Source organism: Lepidochelys olivacea, assembly GCF_965140295.1.
Source record: "Lepidochelys olivacea isolate rLepOli2 genome assembly, contig: Scaffold_29, whole genome shotgun sequence".
NCBI lineage: Eukaryota > Metazoa > Chordata > Testudines > Cheloniidae > Lepidochelys > Lepidochelys olivacea.
The window spans coordinates 435,914-459,964 of record NW_028181947.1 but is presented as its reverse complement, the minus strand read 5'-3'; the positions used below and the strand labels follow the sequence as shown (position 1 = coordinate 459,964).

General features: G+C 58.4%; 1 protein-coding gene across 1 annotated transcript in view; it reads right to left on the bottom strand.

Moving 5' to 3' along the window:
* Positions 1-966: 966 nt before the first annotated feature.
* Positions 967-24,051, bottom strand: part of ATP2A1 (ATPase sarcoplasmic/endoplasmic reticulum Ca2+ transporting 1) — a gene marked incomplete at its 5' end in the record, with an annotated part of 38,322 nt that continues 15,237 nt past the window's right edge. Inside the window, 15 exons of the mRNA XM_084652607.1 lie at positions 967-1,485; positions 3,903-4,020; positions 4,285-4,402; positions 4,485-4,618; positions 4,857-4,942; positions 5,025-5,227; positions 6,450-6,670; positions 6,866-7,201; positions 8,057-8,275; positions 10,012-10,137; positions 10,502-10,633; positions 21,097-21,199; positions 22,997-23,085; positions 23,188-23,354; positions 23,561-23,858. Of these exons, the coding sequence (XP_084508733.1) occupies positions 1,451-1,485; positions 3,903-4,020; positions 4,285-4,402; positions 4,485-4,618; positions 4,857-4,942; positions 5,025-5,227; positions 6,450-6,670; positions 6,866-7,201; positions 8,057-8,275; positions 10,012-10,137; positions 10,502-10,633; positions 21,097-21,199; positions 22,997-23,085; positions 23,188-23,354; positions 23,561-23,858 (2,385 nt within the window). The 3' untranslated portion in view covers positions 967-1,450. The remainder of the gene's footprint in view (positions 1,486-3,902; positions 4,021-4,284; positions 4,403-4,484; positions 4,619-4,856; positions 4,943-5,024; positions 5,228-6,449; positions 6,671-6,865; positions 7,202-8,056; positions 8,276-10,011; positions 10,138-10,501; positions 10,634-21,096; positions 21,200-22,996; positions 23,086-23,187; positions 23,355-23,560; positions 23,859-24,051) is intronic.

Genomic DNA, 24,051 nt, shown 5'->3' with positions numbered 1-24,051 from the left:
TTCGGTGGGCGGGTCTCCAGTGGCCACGCTCGGTGGCAGCATTTTGGCGGCGTGGTGTCTTGTGGGTGCACAGAACTGCCCCGGTGGGCGCCATTGCACCTGCGGGCACTGCGTTCGGGACCCCTGCTCTAACGTGACACAAGCACTCCTTTTTCTTTTAGAGACTAGGAGGTAGCAGCTCCTTGGCCAGGGCTGGCCTGTTCTACTTGTGGGGCAGGGAAATAGGGTTTGTGCTGCCTATCTGAGGGCTGGTTCTCACAGAGGGTCACTCTAAGAGCCCTTCCCAAAACAGTTCCGGAGATGAGACTATAACTGACACATGCTGCAAGGACCCACCACCCACCTCGCATCAGGTCGTGTTTCTGCGGCAGAGAGAAGGCGCCTGAGCCCCAAACAGCTCACTGAGCCCTGCCCCCTGTATTTCATTCCCCCGCAGGGTTTTCGCTCTCACACACACCTGCCTCTGCAGCTGCACCCCCCACCCCCACGCACACACCTACACCCCACACACACACCCCACACACACCTACACCCCCCCCACACCCCACGCACACCTACACCCCCACACACACCTACCCCCCCCACACACACACACAATGCAGGGGGGAGCTCACGCACCAACCTCAGTTGCAGTCAGTGGGGTTACAGAATGAGCATCAAAAGAAAATTCCAGCCCATATTCCAACAGTTGCTGGGCTTTGGAGCTCTCTGGCAGAAGCAACACCCCCATTGCAGCCATTGACTTTTTCCACGCATACCACCCTGGGCCAGCAGGGGGCACGCTTCAGGTCACACATCTCGGCCTTTTCCGACCACTCCTCCGATTGCGGTACTTTTCAAACGAGCAGCAATTGTGGCTCCTGCCCGTCCCCTTTCCAAGGAAGCAAAGGAAGAGGCTGGAGCGCACACAGCATTAAGGAGTTTATCTTTTAATGTCAATAAATAAGCAGCTAGAACAGTCTCTTAATTTCCTCCTCTGCGAGCTGCACATTGGCCTGACAAAATGTTTCCATCTGTTCAGTTATCTTTTGCATTAAAAAAAAACCCACCCGGTGAGTGAGGAGGTCACTGGGTGTGAGCTGGTAACACAGCGAATGGGCTGGGTGCCCAGCAAGGAAATGGGCTTGACGGGGGGAGGCGGGATGGGCAGGGGCCGCTAGGACAGACTAGCAGCTCAAAATGTACAGAAGCAAAGTAGCTAGAACGCCGGGAGGAGGGCAGGCAGTTTGCAAGGGGGAGCTTCCCCCCATTCTCCAAACACAGCGGGCAAACCCCCATGATGTCCCCCCACCTGGCTGGGGGAGGAGAAGGAGGGCTGCTTGCAGCCTTTGGTGGAGGGGAGCAACTGTTAAATAAGAGGGGGTGGCCGAGGCTCGTGGGGAGGCGAGGGGGCACCGAGCGGTTCTTCACTGTTGGGGTGAAGATGCAGTTTCTCTAGTGGCCAGAGGTGTCACTTCTTCCTCCTCTTCGGGTCTTCTAAACCCACTGTGGGGAGAGAGGGGACACATGAGACAAGGTGGGCGGGGAGGGGGGCGGTCCTCAGGGCCGGGCCAGTGACCAGCCCCAGGTGGCAGGGTTTGTGTCCCAATGGCAGGATGGCCTCCAAGGTCTGGTGTCCAGCCCTTGTCTCACCAGTCGAAAAAGCCCAGAATGACCTGTAATCTGGCCCTCTGCACCACCCTCTTGTGGCTCGCTGCCCCCACCCCCAGGCAGCACTCGAGCAGAGCGGTCTCTCTCTGGGGCAGGGCAGGGGCTGACTGGTGCTAACACACAGGGAGGCACTAAGTGGGAGGAACCATTTCCACTTCCCTAGTTAACCAGCAGCTGCTCGGCAGGGATCTCAGCAGTGCCAGGAGCTGCTGTCTCCAGGCCCTATCCTCACCCCCGCAGAGCAGCTAGGGTGACCAGACGTCCCAATATTTAACTCTTTGCCCGTGTGCCAACTGATGTCCTGATACTGTAGGGTTGCCAGGCCTCCGGTTGGTGCAGAGCTGGCAGGCTCTCTACCTGGCTCCACACAGCTTCTCAGAAGTGGCGATATCTCCCCCTGGCTCCTAGGCACACGGACAGCCAGGGGGCTCTGTGTCCTGCCCCCACCATAAGCACCGGCTCCGCAGGTCCCATTGGCCAGGAACCGTGGCCAATGGGAGCTGCAGAGAGGCGCCGGCGGGTGGAGGCAGCGCACAGAGCTGCCGGGTCGCGCCTCCACCTAGGAGCCAGTGGGAGATATCACCGCTTCCCCAGAGCCTGCTGGGAGCCCATACCCTGTACCCCCTGCTGCATGCCAACCCCCTGCCCCAGCCCTGAGCCCCACCCTTGCACCAGGGGCTGGAACTGGGACCATGCGCCCCTGACCCACCGCTTGTGGTGGGGGCTGCAGCAGGGGCCGAATGTCCCACTCGCAGATTCCTAGAGCTGTGTTCCCCCATCCCCTGTGGCTCGGGGGGGGGCGCTGTGAGCCTGCGATACTTAACTCTTGTGATCTGGTCATCTAAGTGTCGCAGCTGGTGGAAACAAGAGCAACAGCAACTGGCTCCTTTGGTGGCAGCTGGAGGATGATGGGCCGTGGGGGAAGAGCTCCTAGCGCAGCAGCAGCATGTGTGACAGCATCAGAGTGACACCCCGTTGGGTCTCCACAGCCAGGGGGTGAGTGGAAGGGAATGGAGAGGCGCAGCGGGGGGCAGAGAAGGCAATGGGGGTACCTGGCCCAGGCAGATAGCGGCGCTAAGGCTCAAACAGGCGACACCACCCGACCCCAGACCCCAACTGCCAAACTGCAGTGGGGACCCAGCCAGGAGTAGCTGGTAAAGCAATGAGATTTCACATGCACACACGCTCTGCAGCGCCCCTTGGCACAGACAGACATGGGGCAGGCAAGGCATGCAGCAAAGGATCATGGGATACCTGAGACACAGGATCAAGGAGATGGAGGGAAAGGAGATTACGCTACAAGGGGAAAGGATAAAAGAAACCAGTGTTAACAGAGCGCAGGGGAGGAGGTTGTGCGGGAGAGAGAGTTAGTCCAGACCTGCACATGGGATGGATGGATGGATGGATGGAAGGTGAAACCCATCAAGGGCATGGGGCTCAAACCCACACCAGAGCAGCACAGAGTAGGGGGTGGGGGGGCTCAGCAGCAGTCTGGCCCAGCCCCTTGGGGAGACTGGAAACAGATACTCCCAGAAGGACACGGATTACAACAGGTGGCAGGGACAGATGGGGTAAAAAACAACAGGAACCCTGACTCTGGTCCCACTGCTCTAACCACTGTACCCCACTCCCCTCCCAGAGCTGGGATAGAAACCAAGAGTCCTGGATCTCAGTGCCCCCCTGCTCTAACCCACCAGGCCCCACTTCCCTCCCAGAGCCAGGATAGAACCCAGGAGTCCTGGCTCCCAGCTCCCCCTGCTCTAACCACTGGACCCCACTCCCCTGCCAGAGCTGGGATAGAACCCAAGAGTCCTGACTCCTATTTTGCCATTCTAACCACTGTACCCCACTTCCCTCCCAGATCTTGGAAAGAACCCAGGAGTCCTAGCTCCCAGCCCCCCTGCTCTAGCCCCAAGAGCAATAAGCACCCAGCTCTGTGCAGCTTGCTCTCTGTGGTGCTGGGGCTGTTCTGGGCCCGTTTGAGCTGCCCTGATGGGTCTGTTACATGGCAGGTGATGCTGATGGTTCGTGGTTAGTGGTATGGAGGGGATGGAAGACAGAGAAGGGGGTGGCACCCTGGTGCCATCTGGAGCTTGGGGGCAGGTCCCTGCGCTGTGTCCCATCGGGTGGGACTGGCATCTGCACAAATTCACAACACAGCTCCAACTGATGAATCCTGCTGGGAGGCTCCTATGGGGCTGCAGCTGGGCCAGGTGACCCAGGCCTGCCCCATGGCAGGGATGCATCCTTACCTTCCAGGTAGTCCCGGGCGACAAATTTCAGCACCTCATCCAGGAGGATGACAGGGAACGAGATCTTCAGCACCACAAGCCAGTGGGTCAGGTCCAGTGGTGTCAGTTTGAAGATCATCTGGGCGGGGGGGGACAGCAAAGGGGGAGGAGGAGGTCATGGGGAGAACAAGGCAGGGGCACTCGAGCCTGGGGAAATGTCTCCACAGGGCAAGCCCAGAGCCTCTGGTGCTGGGGATGGGCAATGCCAGAGCCCTGGGGAGCAGGGCTCAGGGAGGGGTGGGAGCAGATGGGACCTTCTACCACTGGCGGTGAGAGTAACCCACCCCTCCTCCCCCCGCCTGGGCACTGTGCTGCATAGGCACCTGGGCAGGGCCGCACTTACGGGCAGGGGGTCGACGTAGAGGATGAGGAAGTGCAGGGACATGGAGAGGCAGATGGAGCTCAGCAGCCAGATGTTCACCCAGGGTGGCATGCGCACCAGGGACTGGTTCTCAGACAGGCTGTGCAGAGAGAGCAGCAGAGTGAGCGAGGGGCTGGGCCGGTGGGTGGGGAGGGGAGGGGAGGGCAGGGAGGGGTCCTTGCCTGTTGAGGGCATTGCACATCTCGATGGTGACCAGCACAGACAGGGCCATGGTCATGGGCACAGGCGACTCGAATACCTCGCAGTCCAGCCCCTCAAAGTCCACGTTTTCCTCCGTGCACTGCATGAAATGGGACTGGGGGGGAGGGGGGTGTCAAAATGCAGACAGCACAGTGCTGCCATCCGAACTCCTGCCCCACACGGCTCCTTGCAAGGGACACAGAAACCCCCCCTCCCCCGCCCGAGCACAGGCCCCCCAGCTCTGCACTGGGGCATTGGGGCCAGCACTGACTGCTGGGGAGAGCACCCAGCTGAGCCCTCCCCACACACACACAGCACAGGCCCCCCAGCTCTGCACTGGGGCCAGCTCTCACCAGCTGGTGATAGGAGACGCCAGGACCATCCTCTGCATAGAGGAACCACCAGGCAGCGGCACCCACCGTGGCAGCTCCAACGTAGCCTGTGGGCAGAGCAGAGAGGGGAGGCATGAATGCGGGGCAGAAGGGGATGGGGCTTTGCAGGAGAGGGTGGGAGGGCTTTACCGCCAATGGTCATGTAGCGGAAGAAGAGCCAGCCACTGATGAGGGGTTCCTTGGGGCTGCGGGGCGGCTTGTCCATGATGTCCAGGTCCGGGGGGTTGAAGCCCAGAGCAGTGGCCGGGAGCCCGTCAGTCACCAGGTTCACCCACAGCAGCTGCACGGGGATCAAGGCTTCTGGAAGGCCCAGAGCAGCTGTGAGAAAGATACTGTGGGGAGACAGGGGGAGTGAGAGACAGAAGAGGGGCAGGGCTGGTGTGTTTGGGGGGGGCAGGGCAAGGTGTCCCGGATCTCCAGGATCAGTGCGACACCCCCAGCTTTGCAGCCGTCTCTAGGGGTCTCCTTCAGTGTGTCAAACCCCCTGGTGTGTCCCTCTTCCTCCAGGGTCAGCCACACGGCCTCACTGCCTCCTTGGACTGGATCTCTGGGCTGCAGCCTCCTGCTTCCCCCGTGAGCTCTGCCCAGTGAGTCCCGCTGAGCCAGACCCTGGCAGAGACGCGCCCACGCTGCCAGAACGGTGCCCTCACCCAGCGTGGCAGGGACAGTCCCTCAACACTGGCGCACAGTCAGGTGTGTTAGTCAGCTGGGCAAGGCACAGGGAGCCCTTAGGGTCGCGCAGAGGGGTGCAGGTTACAGCCCAGTCCATTCTGCTCAGCCCAGAGCCCTGCCAGGCTGTGGGGAAACCCTTGGCACAGGCTCTGTCTGTCTGTCCGTCCCTCTGTCTGACCTGCTTGGCAGGTCCCAGGTAAGAGCTTCGAGCAGGCAGCCCTCTATTCCCCCACCCGCACCTCAGCCCCTAGTCCAGATGGAGCTGGATCTCTGCTCAGCCTCCAGCTGAGAGGCGGGGAACCCATCACCTGCTGGCTGGGTGGGCGCAGCGGACCATGTCCTGGGGAGGGGCTTCCATTGTTCTGATTTTTCATTGAGGGGGTGGGCCTCAGCCAGCCCATTGGAATCGCCTCTCCCTGCTCAGTCAGTGAGGTGACACACACTGTGGTGAGAGCAAATTTAGCCCCGCCCTGCCCCAGGAAGCCATGCAAAATACAGGGGAAACTGAGGCCCACATAGGACTCAAAAACACTACAGAAAATTCCCACTTCATCACACAAGGCTGGTGTGGCTGGGGGAGGGGAAGGACAAGTCAGGTGTGGCTGGGGGTTGGGTGGGGGCAAGTCTGGCGTGGCTGGAAGGAGGGGAGGGACAAGCCTGGCATGGCTGGGGGAGGGGAAGGGAGGGGAGGGACAAGGCTGGCGTGGCTTGGGGTGAGGGGAGGGGAAGGCTGGTGTAGGTGGGAGAGGGGAGGGGACGTCTGGCATGGCTGGGGAAGGGGAGGGAGAAGGCTGGCGTGGCTGGGGAGGGGAGCGAAGGTTGGCATGGCTGGGGGTGGGTTGAGGGGACCGGATGGTTGCAGTCGGGGGGCGGGGCACTCACCATACGACCTCGCCCACGTTGGAGGAAATGAGGTAGCGGATGAACTGCTTCATGTTGTTGTAGATGGCCCTGCCCTCCTCCACGGCAGACACGATGGTCGAGAAGTTGTCGTCAGCCAGGACCATCTCGGAGGCCGTCTTGGCCACAGCTGTGCCAGAGCCCATGGCGATGCCGATCTCGGCCTTCTTCAGCGCAGGGGCATCATTCACCCCGTCGCCTGTCTGTGTGTGAGAGGGGTAAGCCACTGAGTGTGGGATCCCCAAACCCCGCTGACCCCCGCATCCCTGAGCTCACAGTTCCTTAGCACAGCCTGTCTCCTCCTGCCATGGCAGGGACCCTCTTCCCTTCCCCTGCTCTCTGCCCCCACCCCAGTGATCCCGTCCTCACTATGGCACCCCCCTAGGGTCCCCTCTCACCATGGCTGTGATCTCATCAAAGGACTGCAGGAACTCCACGATCTTGGATTTGTGGGTGGGCTCGACACGGGCGAAGCAGCAGGCCCGCTTGCAGGCCTCGCGCTGCTCAGCGGGGGGCAGGTCGTCAAACTCGCGGCCTGTGTAGGCCCTGCCCATCACCTCCTCCTCCTCGGTGAAGATCCCGATGCGGCGGCAGATGGCGATGGCCGTGCCCTTGTTGTCCCCCGTGATCATGATGACGCGAATGCCGGCGTCACGGCACAACTGGATGGAGCCCATCACCTCCTTCCGGGGTGGGTCCAACATCCCCACACAGCCCACAAAGGTCAGGTCCACCTTTGTGGGGGGAGCGATTAGCACGTGCTGCGCCCATAGCAACCCTCCAACCAGACCCCAGCCAACCCCCATCCCCCAACCCAACCCCGACCAGCCCCAATCCCCCCACCACACCTCAACCAACCCCTGCCCCATCCCGCAACCACTCCCCAACCATCCCCCTTTCCCCAACCATGCCCCAACCAGTCCACCAGCCCCCAAACATGCTCTAACCAAACCCCACACACTCCCCCATCCATGCCCTCAACCATACTCCCATCCCCCAACCCCACCCCCACTCTCCCAACCACCCCTCCCCATCTCCCAAACACACCCCAACCACCCCACCCCATTCACCCAACCACACCCCCATCCTCACCCCCAACTGCCCTATCCATCCCCTAACCACATCCCCACACTCACCCCCAAACCACGCCCCAACTACCTCGCCCCCATTCCCTGAACCACTCCCTAAACAACCCCCCAGCCCCCCACTCCCAGCCCTGAACCAACCCCTGCTTTCATCTCCCCAAACCCTCCCCAACCACGCCCCTGCCTTCATCCCCCAACTATGTCCTAACCAACCCCCATGCTGATCCCCCCAAACAATCCCCACCCTGACCCCTCAGCCACTCTCCAACCAACCCCCCAACCACTGCCCCAACCAACCCCCACCCTAACCCCCCCAACCACTGCCTCAACCAGCCCCCATCCGACCCCCCAACCACTGCCTCAACCAGCCCCCATCCAACCCCCCAACCACTGCCTCAACCAGCCCCCATCCAACCCCCCAACCACTCTCCCAACCAGCACTGACCCCCCGCAAACACTGCACCACCATCCCATGGGTGGGGGGCGGGGGGGGCTGAACCTGACCTCATACTCGACAAACTTGGCAGAGTCCTCCAGCACCATGTCCTCTCTCCTTGGGGGGGTGTCACGTGTGGCCAGAGCCAGGCAGCGCAGTGTGTCCCGCCCCGTCCCCCACTCCTTGATGACGGTCAAGATCTTGTCTTTCACCAGGGGCGTGAGGGGGACACGGGTGGTGCCCACTCGGACATAGTTACAGCGGTCAATAACCCCCTCAGGGGCACCCTTTGGGAGCAAGAGCATGAGAGAGAGAGAGAGAGAGAGAGATGGACGGACAGACAGAGTGAGGTGGGGACAGAGCAAGAGACAGACGGACAGAGTGAGAGACAGACGGACAGAAAGAGAGGCGGACAGACAGAGAGAGAGGCGGACAAACAGAGTGAGAGAAGGATGGACAGAGAGAGAGGCAGATGAACGGAGCCTAGCGGGGACAGAGTGAGAGATGGACGGACAGAGAGAGATGGATGGATGGAGCCCAGCGGGGACAGAGCAAGAGATGGATGGACAGAGAGAGAGGCGGATGGACAGAGCCCAGCGGGGACAGAGCAAGAGACAGACAGACAGAAAGAGAGGTGGACGGACAGAGAGAGAGGCGGACGGACAGAGCAAGAGGCGGGCGGACGAAGCCCAGCAGGGACAGAGCAAGAAACGGATGGACAATGCGAGAGACGGATGGACAGAGAGAGGCGGATGGACGGAGCCCAGTGCAGACAGAGCAAGAGACAGACGGACAGAGAGAGAGGCGGACGGACAGAGTGAGAGATGGATGGATGGACCCCAGCGGGGACAGAGAGAGAGACAGATGGACAGAGAAAGAGATGGATGGACGGAGCCCAGGGAGGACAGAGCGAGAGATGGACGGGACAGAGAGAAAGGCGGACCGACAGAGCGAGAGTCAGACAGCCAGAGTGAGAGATGGATGGATGGAGCCCAGCGGGGACAGAGTGGATGGACAGAGGTGGATGGACAGAGCGAGAGATGGATGTACAGAGAGAGAGATGGATGGACGGAGCCCAGTGGGGACAGAGCGAGAGACGGACGGACAGAGAGAGAGACAGATGGACAGAGAGAGAGGCGGACGGATAGAGCAAGAGACAGACGGACAGAGAGAGAGATGGACGGACAGAAAGAGGCGGACGGACAGAGCCCAGCTGGGACAGAGCGAGAGACGGACAGACAGAGAGAGAGGCGGGTGGACAGAGCCCAGTGGGGACAGAGAGAGAGAGGCGGACGGACAGAGTGAGAGACGGACGAACAGAGAGAGGCGGACGAATGGACCCCAGCGGGGACAGAGAGAGAGAGACGGATGGACAGAGTGAGAGACGGATGGACAGAGAGAGGCAGACGAACGGACCCCAGCAGGGACAGAGCGAGAGACGGATGGACAGAGAGAGAGGCGGATGCACAGAGAGAGACGGACGGACAGAGAGGCAGACAGACGGAGCCCAGCGGGGTCAGAGCGAGAGACGGACGGACAGAGAGAGGCAGATGAACAGACCCCAGCAGGGACAGAGCGAGAGACGGACGGACGGACAGAGAGAGGCGGACGGACGGAGAGAGACGGATGGACAGAGAGAGAGGCGGACGGACGGAGCCCAGCGGGGACAGAGCGAGAGCGGGACAGGCCGAGAGAGATGGAGTTTGGGGAACAGGGCTGCACGGGACAGCTCAGTTCTCCACTGGCTCCGGCTCCCTGACTGGCAGGAGGTCACCGAGAGATAAGGAGGCTGGTACCCAGAAGCCCCTTCTCAGAATTGTGGGGCCATGTGGCTCCCCCTGGTGACAAGCTAGGCCTAGTAAACAATAGGGGCATTCCCAAAGGGTTTGGATAAAAGACAGAGCATCCAACCCACCGTAGTTCTGTGACACTGGGTACCCTGGTTTCCGTGGGGATAAGAGGAGGCAGCTGGGGGATACCCAGAGTACCCTGGTTTCCGTGGGGATGGGAGCCTGGCACTGACCTTGACGAACATCTTGTTGCTGACAGCTGCGCGGGAGGCCTTGGCAGGGGAGCAGTACACAGACATGGACTTCCTGTCACGGGAGAACTCCAGGGTGAACTCCTTCTTCATCAGCTGCTTAATCACCTGGGGAGGGCAGAACAGGGGCTAATGGGGGAGCAGTGACCCCCAAAAAGCACCAGACATGGAGCCCAGGGCAGCTCCTCCCCCCGACTCAGGGACTACAGGGACAGACCCTAACCGGCCAGCCTGTGGGAGGGAATGGGGGGGAATAGACCAGACCAGGAGAGTGTGACCCCCTGGGGAGCCCAGCACAACACATCTCCTGCTGGGCCAGATGGGAGGAGGCAGAGTGGGTGGTTATGAATAGTAGGGGGGCAAATGCTCACACAGTTGCAGGCATTGGCATGGTGGGGAGGGGCACTGGGGGGTCTTGGAGGGGGCAGTGGGGTGGTATCTGGGGCAAAGGTCCTGGTGGATGAACACTTACAGAGTTGCAGGCATTGGCGCGTTCCACCTTGGACAGACTCCGCACATCTGTGTTGAAAACATTCATCTTCTCCACCAGGCAGGTCAGAGCCGTCTCGGTGGCTTCCCCCACCTTCTCATAGGCACCCTTGGCCTGGAAGTACATGCAGCAGGTCAGGGACGGGCGTGTCCAGGCAGCAGGGTGGTCATGCGGGATCTGGGTAATGCTGGCAGGTGGGCAGCAGGATGGGGGATGCAGGTGGCCCAGGTAGGGCCGGCACTAGACCAAATGTCACCCCAGGAGAGGAGCATCTTCAGCACCCGCACCCCCCGCATTTGTTAAACTTCTGAATACCTTATATTTTATTGCATTTGTAGCCCATTTCACAACTGTGAGGCACAATGTGCATGCATGATTTATCCCCGTCATATAAGACAATAAATTTGCACACTAGGATCTGTATTTATTCATGCGATATATAAGCAGATAAAAAAATTGTTTCCTCTAAACTTATAGAAACCTTTTAATTTTAAGAATAGCTGAAATGTACTAACATCAAGAAATGGAACTGTGCACTGACCTTGGGTGGACCTGTGTTAGTTAGTGTTACAGTAGGTGACAGGTTTAGAAAGTTAACCCTAGTCCTTTGGTTCAAAAGGTGGCTTTTCTCGCCTTTGCCCTCATGAACTGAAGCCCAGCGTCCGAGAGATCCAAAGACTGGCCAATGGTATTTTCAAGTGATAAAATAGCAAGTGATGTCAATCTCTCATTGGCCGTCATCGATCGAAGATGTGTTTTAATGAGCCTGAGCTTTGAAAAACTGCACTCACCACTCACAACTGTGACTAGCAACATGAGCAGAATCCTCAAAGCTCTCCACACATTAGGAAAAGAGTCTTTTAGCTCTGCATCATGAATGAATTGGAGAAGTTGGAGTGGAGAGCGCCTACCAAGTGGTAAAATGTTATGGATGTGGTCCAATTTGACATAGAGGTCTTTATCATTGATGTCTGAATATTCCCCATGTGTCAGCATCTGGTGAAGGTTTGTACAATTGTTCAAGAGTGTTTTCCTGTCTGCCAGCAGGTTATTAAGGTCATACAACACCCTCCCCCCCGATCTTTTTGTGGTGCTTCAATTGTCCGAACTTTTCTTCGTTGGACACTCAAGCAGTGTCAATGAGTGAGCAAAAAAACTCCCTCTTGAATTTTTCTTCTGAACATCCCATCACCTCATCTCTACCCTCGTAACCAAACTGTCTCTTCTTCCGGTGAACATGAGTTTCCTTTAAGACAGGCTCAACTCCTAAGTTTTCTGCCATTTCTTTGGCAGCAGTGATGGCATCTTCAAATCAAAGCCACAGCAAAATCAAGGCAGCTTCTCATCTGTAATGGACTGCGGAAGACCTTGTTATGGCCTAGCTAGGGAACTTACGCTTTCTCGAGGCTGCCCGGTCACTGTAGGACATGGAGAACCAACTTTAACTGGTTTGAGGCTGGTTTTGTCTGCCTTGCATGGCCCGTTGCCAGGTAGCGGAAAGCCCCCTTAGGGAAGTACCTAATTATATATTCATGAGCTGTTTCTGTGTACTGCTTATTATGGCTCGCTGGTTGCCCCTTCGTCAGACTCCGTCCCAGGCAAGTGTGCTGGGTTCTCCACCTCCGTGACAGCAATGCTGGGAGTCCCTGTTGTGGGTGTGTCACTAACCTTCAATAAAGCAAATAACTCGCTGCTTAGCTGCGTGTGGGTCTCGTTTTCTCAGAATGCCCCTGCCGGCCTGTAGCGCTTCGAATACCTTGGCCCAGAACATCATCAAAGTAGTAGCGATCGCAATGTCCATCGATTGAGTTTCTAGTGCCATGCTTACAACATTTGCTTGGAACAGGATATCATGCCAAACCACAATTGAGACCAGACATTTGAAGTCAGTGATCTGGTTTGCCAAGCTTGGCACCTCATGCTGCATTCCGGCCTTGGCTTTACTCGACTGCGACCGTTCCGTCAAGCATTGTAAACCTCAGTCACTTGGTACCTCACACTGTCAATGCGACTCTCCCAGTGAGTGTCACTTAGCAACTGCACCATTAGATTTGTAACAGTGTCCGTGAGGATCTTCCACCGATAGTTGATGCTGAAAACCAGACATATATCTTTTGCAGTACTCCAAAGAGAGATACTGAATCTAAAGATGACAAAGCTGTGTCTGACATAACCAGGTTGAGGGAATGGGCGCCACAAGGCACGAAGAAAGCCCTTGGATTCAGAGCAAGGATCCTTGCCTGGCCACCACTGTTTCTTCCCTTCATGTTTGCGCCATTGTCGTAGCGTGGCCACAGCAGTCCTGAAGCTTTCATAGAATCATAGAACATTAGGGTTGGAAGGGACCTCAGGAGGTCATCTAGTCCAACCCCCTGCTCAAAGCACGACCAATCCCCAACTAAATCATCCCAGCCAGGGCTTTGTCAAGCCTGACCTTAAAAACCTCTAAGGATAGATTCCACTTCCTCCCTAGGGAACCCATTCCAGTGCTTCAACACCCTCCTAGTGAAACAGTGTTTCCTAATATCCAACTAGACCTCCCCCACTGCAACTAGAGACCATTGCTCCTTGTTCTGTCGTCTGTCCCCACTGAGAACACACGAGCTCCATCCTCTTTGGAACCCCCGTTCCGGTAGTTGAAAGCAGCTATCAAATCCCCCCTCACTCTTCTCTTCTGCAGACTAAACAATCCCAGTTCCTTCAGCCTCTCCCCATAAGTCATGTGCCCCACCCCATAACCATTTTTGTTGCCCTCCGCTGGACTCTCTCCAATTTGTCCACATCCTCTCTGTAGTGCGGGGCCCAAAACTGGATGCAGTACTCCAGATGTGGCCTGACCAGTGCTGAATAGAAGGGAATAATCACTTCCCTCGATCTGTTGGCAATGCTCCTACTAATGTAGCCCAATATGCCATTAGCCTTCTTGGCAACAAGGGCACACTGCTGACTCATATCCAGCTTCTCGTCCACTGTAATCCCCAGATCCTTTTCTGCAGAACTGCTGCCTAGCCAGTCAGTTCCCAGCCTGTAGCGGTGCATAGGATTCTTCCATCCTAAGTGCAAGACTCTGCACTTGTCCTTGTCATCAGATTTCTTTTGGCCCAATCCTCCAATTTGTCTAGGTCACTCTGGACCCTATCCCTACCTCCCAGCATATCTAACTCTCCCCACAGCTTAGTGTCATCCTCGAACTTGCTGAGGGTGCAATCTCATCTTATTTTATTCTCATTCAAAATGTTCATGAACGTTCAGGCCTTTTCCAGTAGAGTTGGAAACAGATGAAGTGTTCCTTTCCTTGGATACAGCCATCCTCGTCGTCAACAAATCTTACTGTAAACGGCATCTTTTCACGGCGACTGTTGGGAGTGCAGTCCATTATTATAGCGTAGTACATTGCTTTGCTGAGCTGCATCAATGTGGTAACAAGCTGTCACGGAGTCCCTGGGCGATGCTCTGGAACTGCTCCCCATGAAGCCAGTCAGGACTCTGGGGCAGTCGCCTTTCTGTGAGCAGCCTGTCTTCAGGACACACAGCTCACACAGCTTCCACCTTCCTGGGTCTGGCCTCGGAGCATTCAGCATCCTCTGCCCCTCCGTGCGCTTCCCCCCAGCGAGTCCGCTCAGGCGGGGCTCCTGGGGAAGCCAGAGGGTCCGGCACCCCAACTTCGCATTCAGACGTGACTCTCAGCCAGCCAGTAAAACAGAAGGTTTATTAGACGACAGGAACATGGTCTAAAACAGAGCTTGCAGGTGCAGAGAACGGGACCCCTCAGCTGGGTCCATTTTGGGGGGCAGTGAGCCAGACAACCACGTCTGCACTTCACTCCATGTCCCAGCCAGCCCCAAACTGAAACTCCCTCCAGCCCCTCCTCCTCTGGGCTTTGTTCCTTTCCTGGGCCAGGTGGTCACCTGATTCCTTTGTTCTCCAACCCTTCAGCTCTCACCTTGCAGGGGGGGAAGGGCCCAGGCCATCAGTTGCCAGGAAACAGGGTGTCGGCCATTCTCTGTGTCCAGACCCCTGCACACACCTGCCCTCTAGGGCTCTGCAATGATCATACACCCTTACCCCACCCCCTAGAGACTTAAGAACTGCATAGGGGAAACTGAGGCACCCCCACAATATTCGGAGGAAACATTAAGAACAGGCCCACTTCGTCACACAAGCACCTTCCTTGCCATTAAGTCAATCAATTCATTTTGAATTGCTTTGCTACAGTAATGGTCCATTGCTTCTTTACGAACTATTCATAGTAGGTGTTCAGGCATGACATCGTCGTATTTCACAAGGAGCTCTACCAAACCAAGGAAATTACTGTTATGTTCAGTGAACAACTTATCCAAGGAGCCCCGGAAAGACAAATCATTCTTTGCAAGGAAGAGCATTGGTGTAGTTTGGGGGGGGCTGTAGGGAGGGCACTGCCCCCCCAAAAGAGGCGAAGTGCAGGGAGTTACATGGGGTCATGTGTCATTTCACGCCCCCATTTCTGCGAGCGTGGTGCTGCCCTTCAAGAGGAGGGGAAGGGGGGCTCTGTCCTTCCCACGCTGTGCCTCCCCCTCCCACCCTCTCCACATGGAGCAGATGTTCTCTAGGTCTCTGCCTAGACAGCTGGATGCCGCCTCCTGGGTCCCTAGTGCCTGCTTGTTTCCTGTACAAGCAGGAGTGCCTGTGGGGGCAGAGGCAGGGCAAGAGGTGGGGTGGGGTGGGGGGAAAGAGACAGTGGAGAAGGGGGGGTGGGATGTGGAGGGGAGGGGAAGAGAAGGGGAGGGATATGGGGCACGGGACAGTGGGGAGTGGAAACAGGGGGGGATGGGGAAGAGAAGGGGATATGGGAATGGGCGGTGGTGGGTGGGAAGCAGGAGCCCGGTATGTGGCATCCCTGGGACAGCAGCAGCAGCAGCAGCCTCAGCGGGGAGCAGCAACATGCAGTGCCGGAGCAGCCGCCAGCACCAGCTGGAGCTCCCCTGTTAAGCCATCCTGTCCCCCAAACCAGTGAGCCAAGGGAACTGGCTTCAGTGTGTGTGTGTGGTTTCCTCCCCCCCCCCCGCCCCCCCGCCGCCCCACATATAACAGTCAAGCTACCCCTACAAGGAAGAGGGTAATTGAGATCAGACGCTCGAGCACGTTCCTCCAGTGCTGAGTTGCTATGTTAATAATGCACTGGTTTTCTGCACCTGTGCATTTATTCAGCTTGAGCCTTGACTCGACCTCCATCCATTTGGAGTAGGCTGTAAAATGGCTGAGTGACTTTTCATGTTGCTTCAGATCATCAGCTAAGTTACGCCAGTAACTTGTACCCGGAAAATGCAAGCAATGATTTGGCATTCTTGTCAAATGTTTTGCAACAAACCCAGAACACTTTGTCTGTTGCTTTCGAGCATACTAGCCAACGCCTATTCAGTGTCTCACCATTCTCGAGCACTGTACCACAGTGTGACTTTGAGAAGTGTCGCTTCTGCTCATTTACTGGAAAGATCAAACCTTCTATTCCCCCCCACCCCCCGTTCCAAATTATACGATCCATATTGGCAGAATTTAGGATCGCCGGCCATAAAGCAAGATCTGATGTATCGAGTTGTGGTGTGCAATTTTTCTCACTGCTGTTTCATCGTGGAAGGCTGATTCTTCTTTACCATTTCTCTCCTTTTAATGTAAACCGGATTTCTCTTTGTTATTACTTTTCTTCCTTTTCATGTGAGCCACATTCTTCTTTATCTTCACTCGCCTTTACGCCGCCAGGAAAACTGGACGACTATCCATCACTTTCCTCACATTTCCATTGCTTATCTTTTAGTAAATCAGCTAATTCCTTAGTAATAGGACTTCCATCATTTGTTGTTACTAACAACAAAAACAGCACCCCAGTGCCTGCCCCTAAATCTGTCCGTGGGCCCAGGTAGGAGTGAGAGGGATGGGGGGTGAGGGTGACCTAGGAGGGAGGAATCCAGGGTGACCCAGGCGGGGTAGGAAATGTGGGGTGCAGGGTGTCCTGGGGGGTACAGGGTGACCCAGGTGGGGCAGGGAATGGGGGATCTAGGGTGACCAGGCAGGGTGGGGAATGGGGGTTGCAGTGTGATGCAGGTGCGGTGGGGAATGGGGGGTGCAGGGTCACGCAGGTGTGATGGAGAATGGGGGTTGCAGGGTGACCTGGGGGGTGCAGCAGGCAGGGTGGGGAATGGGGGGTTGAGGGTGACCCATGTGGGGTGACCTGGGGGGTGCAGGGTGATCCAGGCAGAGTGGGGAATGGGGGGGCACGGTTAACCCAGGCGGCGTGGGGAATGGGGGGTGCAGGGTCATGCAGGTGTAATGGAGAATGGGGGTTGCAGGGTGACCTGAGGGGTGCAGGGTGACCCAGGTGGGATGTGGGGAATGGGGGGTACAGAATGACCCAGGCAGGGTGACCTGGGGGGTGCAAGGTGACCCAGGCGGGATGTGGGGAATGGGGGGTGCAGGGTGACCCAGGGTGGGGAATAGGGGGTGCAGGGTCACGCAGGTGTAATGGAGAATGGGGGTTGCAGGGTGACCTGGGGGGTGCAGGGTGACCCAGGTGGGATGTGGGGAATAGTGGGTGCAGGGTGACCCAGGCAGGGTGACCTGGGGGTGCAGGGTGACCCAGGCAGGGTAGGGAATGGGGAGTGCAGGGTGACCCAGGCAGGGTGGGGAATGGAGGGTGCAGGGTCACGCAGGTGTAATGGAGAATGGGGGTTGCAGGGTGACCAGAGGGGTGCAGGGTGACCCAGGCAGGGTTAGGAATGGGGGGTGCAGGGTGACCCAGGGTGGGGAATAGGGGGTGCAGGGTCACGCAGGTGTAATGGAGAATGGGGGTTGCAGGGTGACCTGGGGGGTGCAGGGTGACCCAGGTGGGATGTGGGGACTAGTGGGTGCAGGGTGACCCAGGCAGGGCGGGGAATGGGGGGTGCAGGGTGACCCAGGCAGGGTGACCTGAGGGGTGCAGGGTGACCCAGGCGGGATGTGGGGAATGGGGGGTGCAGGGTGACCCAGGCTGGGTGGGGAATGGGGGGTGCAGGGTCACGCAGCTGTGATGGAGAATGGGGATTGCAGGGTGACCAGAGGGGTGCAGGGTGACCCAGGCAGGGTTAGGAATGGGGGGTGCAGGGTGACCCAGACAGGGTGACCTGGGGGGTTCAGGGTGACCCAGGCAGGGTGGGGAATGGAGGGTGCAGGGTCACGCAGGTGTAATGGAGAATGGGGGTTGCAGGGTGACCTGGGGGGTACAGGGTGACCCAGGCGGGGCAGGGAATGGGAGGTGCAGGGTGACCCAGGCAGGGTGACCTGGGGGGTGCAGGGTGACCCAGGCGGGATGTGGGGAATGGGGGGTGCAGAGTGACCCAGGCAGGGTGACCTGGGGGGTGCAGGGTGACCCAGGTGGGATGTGGGAAATGGGGGGTGCAGGGTGACCCAGGCAGGGTTAGGAATGGAGGGTGCAGAGTGACCCAGGCGGGGCGGGGAATGGGGGGTGCATGGTGACCCAGGGAGGATGTGGGGAATGGGGGGTGCAGGGTCACGCAGGTGTGATGGACAATGGGGGTTGCAGGGTGACCTGGGGGTGCAGGGTGACCCAGGCAGGGTGGGGAATGGGGGGTTGAGGGTGACCCAGGCGGGGTGACCTCGGGGGTGCAGGGTGACCCAGGCGGGGTGGGGAATGGGGGGTGCAGGGTCATACAGGTGTAATGGAGAATGGGGGTTGCAGGGTGACCTGGGGGGTGCAGGGTGACCCAGGTGGGATGTGGAGAATGGGGAGTGCAGAATGACTCAGGCAGGGTGACCTGGGGGGTGCAGGGTGACCCAGGCGGGACGTGGGGAATGGGGGGTGCAGAGTGGCCCAGGCTGGGTGGGGAATAGGGCGTGCAGGGTCACGCAGGTGTAATGGAGAATGAGAGTTGCAGGGTGACCTGGGGGGTGCAGGGTGACCCAGGCGGGACGTGGGGAATGGGGGGTGCAGAGTGGCCCAGGCTGGGTGGGGAATAGGGCGTGCAGGGTCACGCAGGTGTAATGGAGAATGAGAGTTGCAGGGTGACCTGGGGGGTGCAGGGTGACCCAGGCGGGGTGGGGAATGGGGGGTGCAGGGTCATGCAGGTGTAATGGAGAATGGGAGTTGCAGGGTGACCTGGGGGGTGCAGAATGACCCAGGCAGGGTGACCTGGGGGGTGCAGGGATACCCAGGCGGGATGTGGGGAATGGGGGGTGCAGGGTGACCCAGGCTGGGTGGGGAATAGGGGGTGCAGGGTCACGCAGGTGTAATGGAGAATGGGGGTTGCAGGGTGACCTGGGGGGTGCAGGGTGACCCAGGTGGGATGTGGGGACTAGTGGGTGCAGGGTGACCCAGGCAGGGCGGGGAATGGGGGGTGCAGGGTGACCCAGGCAGGGTGACCTGAGGGGTGCAGGGTGACCCAGGCGGGATGTGGGGAATGGGGGGTGCAGGGTGACCCAGGCTGGGTGGGGAATGGGGGGTGCAGGGTCACGCAGCTGTGATGGAGAATGGGGATTGCAGGGTGACCTGGGGGGTGCAGGGTGACCCAGGCAGGGTTAGGAATGGCGGGTGCAGGGTGACCCAGGCAGGGTGACCTGGGGGGTGCAGGGTTACCCTGGCGGGATGTGGGGAATGGGGGATGCAGGGTGACCCAGGCGGGGCAGGGAATGGGAGGTGCAGGGTGACCTAGGCAGGGTGACCTGGGGGGTGCAGGGTGACCCAGGCAGGATGTGGGGAATGGGGGGTGCAGAGTGACCCAGGCAGGGTGACCTGGGGGGTGCAGGGTGACCCAGGTGGGATGTGGGAAATGGGGGGTGCAGGGTGACCCAGGCAGGGTTAGGAATGGAGGGTGCAGAGTGACCCAGGCGGGGCGGGGAATGGGGGGTGCATGGTGACCCAGGGAGGATGTGGGGAATGGGGGGTGCAGGGTCACGCAGGTGTGATGGACAATGGGGGTTGCAGGGTGACCTGGGGGTGCAGGGTGACCCAGGCAGGGTGACCTGGGGGGTGCAGAGTGACCCAGGCGGGGTGGGGAATGGGGGGTGCAGGGTCATACAGGTGTAATGGAGAATGGGGGTTGCAGGGTGACCTGGGGGTGCAGGGTGACCCAGGCGGGGCGGGGAATGGGGGGTGCAGTTTGACTCAGGCAGGGTGACCTGGAGGGGTGTAGGGTGACCCAGGCTGGGTGGGGAATGGGGGGTGCAGGGTCATGCAGATGTAATGGAGAATGGGAGTTGCAGGGTGACCTGGGGGGTGCAGGGTGACCGAGGCGGGGCGGGGAATGGGGAGTGCAGGTTGACCCAGGCTTGGCGGGGAATGGGTGGTGCAGGGTCACCCAGGCAGGGTGACCTGTGGGGGTGAAGGCTGACCCAGGCATGGTGAGGAACGGGGGGTGCAGGGTGACCCAGGCAGGGTGGGGAATGGGGGTGCAGGCTCATGCAGGTATAATGGAGAATGGGGGTTGCAGGGTGAACTGGGGGGTGCAGGGTGACCCAGGCGGGGCGGGGAATGGGGGGTGCAGGGTCACCCAGGCAGGGTGACCTGGGGGGGTGTAGGGTGATCCAGGCAGGGATGGGGAATGGGGGGTGCAGGGTGACCCAGGCAGGGTGGGGAAGGGGGGGTGCAGGGTCACGCAGGTGTAATGGAGAATGGGGGTTGCAGGGTGACATGGGGGGTGCCGGGTGACCCAGGTGGGATGTGGAGAACAGTGGGTGCAGGGTGACCCAGGCAGGGTGGGGAATGGGGGGTGCAGGGTCACCCAGGCAGGGTGACCTGGGGGGGTGTACGGTGACCCAGGCAGGTTGGGGAATGGGGGGTGCAGGGTGACCCAGGCAGGGTGGGGAATGAGGGGTGCAGGGTCACGCAGGTGTAATGGAGAATGGGGGTTGCAGGGTGAAATGTGGGGTGCAGGGTGACCCAGGCAGAGTGACCTGGGGGGTGCAGGGTGACCCAGGCGGGATGTGGGTATTGGGGGGTGCAGGGTGACCCAGGCTGGGTGGGGAATAGGGGGTGCAGGGTTACGCAGGTGTAATGGAGAATGGGGGTTGCAGGGTGACCTGGGGGTGCAGGGTGACCCAGGCAGGGTGCGGAATGGGGGGTTGAGGGTGACCCAGTCGGGGTGACCTGGGGGGTGCAGGGTGACCCAGGCGGGGCAGGGAAGGGGGGTGCAGGGTGACCCAGGCAGGGTGACCTGGGGGGTGCAGGGTGACCCAGGCTGGGTGGGGAATGGGGGGTGCAGGTTCATGCAGGTGTAATGGAGAATGGGGGTTGCAGAGTGACCTGGTGGGTGCAGGGTGACCCAGGTGGGATGTGGGAAATGGGGCGTGCAGGGTGACCCAGGCAGGGTTAGGAATGGGGGATGCAGGGTGACCCAGACAGGGTGACGTGGGGGGTGCAGGGTGACCCAGGTGGGTTGTGGGGAATGGAGGGTGCAGAGTGACCCAGGCGGGGCGGGGAATGGGGGGTGCATGGTGACCCAGGCGGGATCTGGGGAATGGGTGGTGCAGGGTCACGCAGGTGTGATGGAGAATGGGGGTTGCAGGGTGACCTGGGGGTGCAGGGTGACCCAGGCGGGATGTGGGGTGTTCACCTCATTGTAATCCAAGGAGGAATCATTGCAGAGGGCACAGATAGTGGCCAGTTCAACCAACCCATCGTACTGCCCAGCCTTCACATGCTTGTCATTCTTCAGCCTGCAGAGACACAGGATAGGGGAGTGAGGGGGAGATGAGATGTGGTAAAGAAAGGGGGGTGCACAGAGATGGGGAAGGGGAGGGAGGGACAGGGACACACAGAGATGGGGGAGAGAGGGGACACCAAGAGGCAGCAATGAAGGATGGTGACAGATTGCCCCAGAGGGGAGGTCAGCGACAGAGTGGAGTCATGGGGATGGTGGGAGTATGGGGGTTGCACGGTGGCTGAGGATACTGGGGGTTTGGGTCATGGGAGATGCTGGAGTTAGGGATGTCAGGGGTCATGGGGGATGCTGGGGTTGGGAGAGTCAGGGTGTGACATCCTGTACTGCCATGTTCAGCACTTTTATATGGTTATGATATAATTTTGTACAAAGTATACCTTGTGAGGTATTATTTGAAAACTCATAATCTGCTGAACATCGTTGTCCCGTTAAAAGGTATATAAAAGCACTGCATGTAAAATGATGAGCTTTTACTATAAGTGTGTTGCTAAAATATGTTGTAATTCTGGAGAACACTCATAGACTTGCTGGAGGATTCTCTGCTCCTTGAAGTCTTTAAACCATGGTTTGAGGACTTCAATAGCTCAGACATAGATGAGAGGTTTATCGCAGGAGTGGGTGGGTGAGATTCTGTGGCCTGCGTTGTGCAGGAGGTCGGACTAGATGATCATAATGGTCCCTTCTGACCTTAATATCTATGAATCTATGACTAGCTCTCCAGAAAAAAACAAAAAAGACTGAGCACAAGTGCTCAAGAGCCATTACCTGTTTAATCGGGCATTCAAAAGAAGGGGGGAAAGTATAGACAAAAGAATTTACAATTCATATGAAGGACAGTTTACAGACTACATATGCAATGGAACTGCCTAACCCCATGACCCAGCAAGGATTTTTCCAGCAGAAGGGGTTGGGGTATAAGAATAGAGAACACACAACACACAAATTACCTCTCCTCCCCCACCGCCACTCACGGCAGCAAGACCACGTGAAAGACAATAGGAGAACTGGGGGTGGGGGTGGTAGTCCTGGTTGGGAGGCTTTCCAATTAGCACAGACTGCTGAAAGTTTTTGGGTGAGAGAAACCTTTTTGGTTTAAAACTATTAGCCTGGGTAAAGTTTAGGAAATAGATGCGTGTTAATCTTGTATTTCTTCTGTAACCCATTCTGACCTTTGTGCCTTAACACTTATAATCATTTAAACTCTCTCATTCTCTGGTTAATAAACTGGTTTTATCTAAACCAGCTGAAGTGTTTGGGGAATCTCTAGTCAGGTTAACAAGGCTGGTGCATGATCATTCCCTTTGATGGAATGACGGACTATTCACAAGCGTACACTGTTCGGGGTGGGGGTCCTGAGCAGTGTAAGATGCACATTTCTCGGGTGCAAGGCTGGGGCTAAGAATTTGCAGGTCATAGTTCAGGAGTGGTTGGGACCACATTCATGTAACTTTTCTGGGAGTGACTGTACATGCTAATGGCTGTGTGTGCGCAGAGTCTAGAGAAGCTGCTTGTCATTAGCAAGGCCTTGAAAGAGGCACTGTGGGCTGGAGAGTTAAGGGGACACAGCAGTTTAGTGGTTCAGGTTTTACCCTGGGGAGTGTCACACAGGGGTCATGGGAATGTCAAGAGTCATGGGGCATGCTGGGGTTAGGGGGATGTCAGGGGTCAGGGGGTGCTGGGGTTGGGGATGTCAAGGGCCATGGTGGATGCTGGGGTCAGGGGCCATGAGGGATGCTGAAGTTGGGAGTGTCAGGGGATGTAGGATGTCAGGGGGATATCGGGGGTCACTCACACTTCTCCCTCAGGGGCGTAGGTGGATCCGGTGATGCTCAACTCATTCAGGGAACAGACATCTCCCTCCACCTTCTCAACAACAAACATCTGCCAAGAGACACAGAGAGACAGGGTCAGGGCTGGCGGCCCATGGGGATGCGGGTCAGGGACACATGGGGGGGCTGTCCAGGGAGGGGGGGCGCCCCTTACCTTGCACACAGACATCTGGTTGGTGGTGAGGGTGCCGGTTTTGTCGGAGCAGATGACTGAGGTGCAGCCCAGGGTCTCCACGGATGGCAGGCTCCGGACAATGGCGTTCTTCTTGGCCATGCGGCGGGTGCCCAGGGCTAGGCAGGTGGTGATGACCGCTGGGAGACCTGCAAGGGAGGGGAGCAGAGGTTAATGTCCAGCGTGTTACCATGGAGTCACTGCCAGGGCCTGCTCTGGACCGGGAAGGATCAGGGCTGGGAACAGCTGGAATCTGTTCACCTCCAGGGGGCTGCATATGGAGCCTGGACACTCAGGCCCTGGAATGGGTCCGAAGAGCAGGCAGACCCTAGGCCCTGCAGACACACAGACTGACCTTCAGGAATGGCGGCCACAGCCAGGGCCACGGCGATCTTGAAGTAGTAGATGGCACCACGGATCCAGGAGCCGCCGTGGACGGGGTCGTTGAAGTGGCCGATATTGATGAGCCAGACGGCCACGCAGATGAGCGAAATGACCTTGGAGAGCTGCTCCCCGAACTCATCCAGCTTCTGCTGCAGAGGCGTCTTATCCTGTTCCGTGGCTGCCATCTCATCCCGGATCTTCCCGATCTCGGTGCCCACCCCTGTGGCAATGACGATGCCCACAGCCTTGCCAGCTGCCACATTGGTGCCCTGCAGGGGGGAGGCAGTGAGGGGTGTTGGCAGGGGAGGAGGAGCAGCAGCACCAACAGGGGGTATGCATGGAGACCCTGTGGAGCCCAAAACAGGGGACTGGGGCAAAGCTCTGTCTGGCCAGCATGGCTGGGGGCATTGGTGACCCCCAGGGGCAGGTCTCTATAGTCTGGGGGCGACCCTGGGGAGTAGC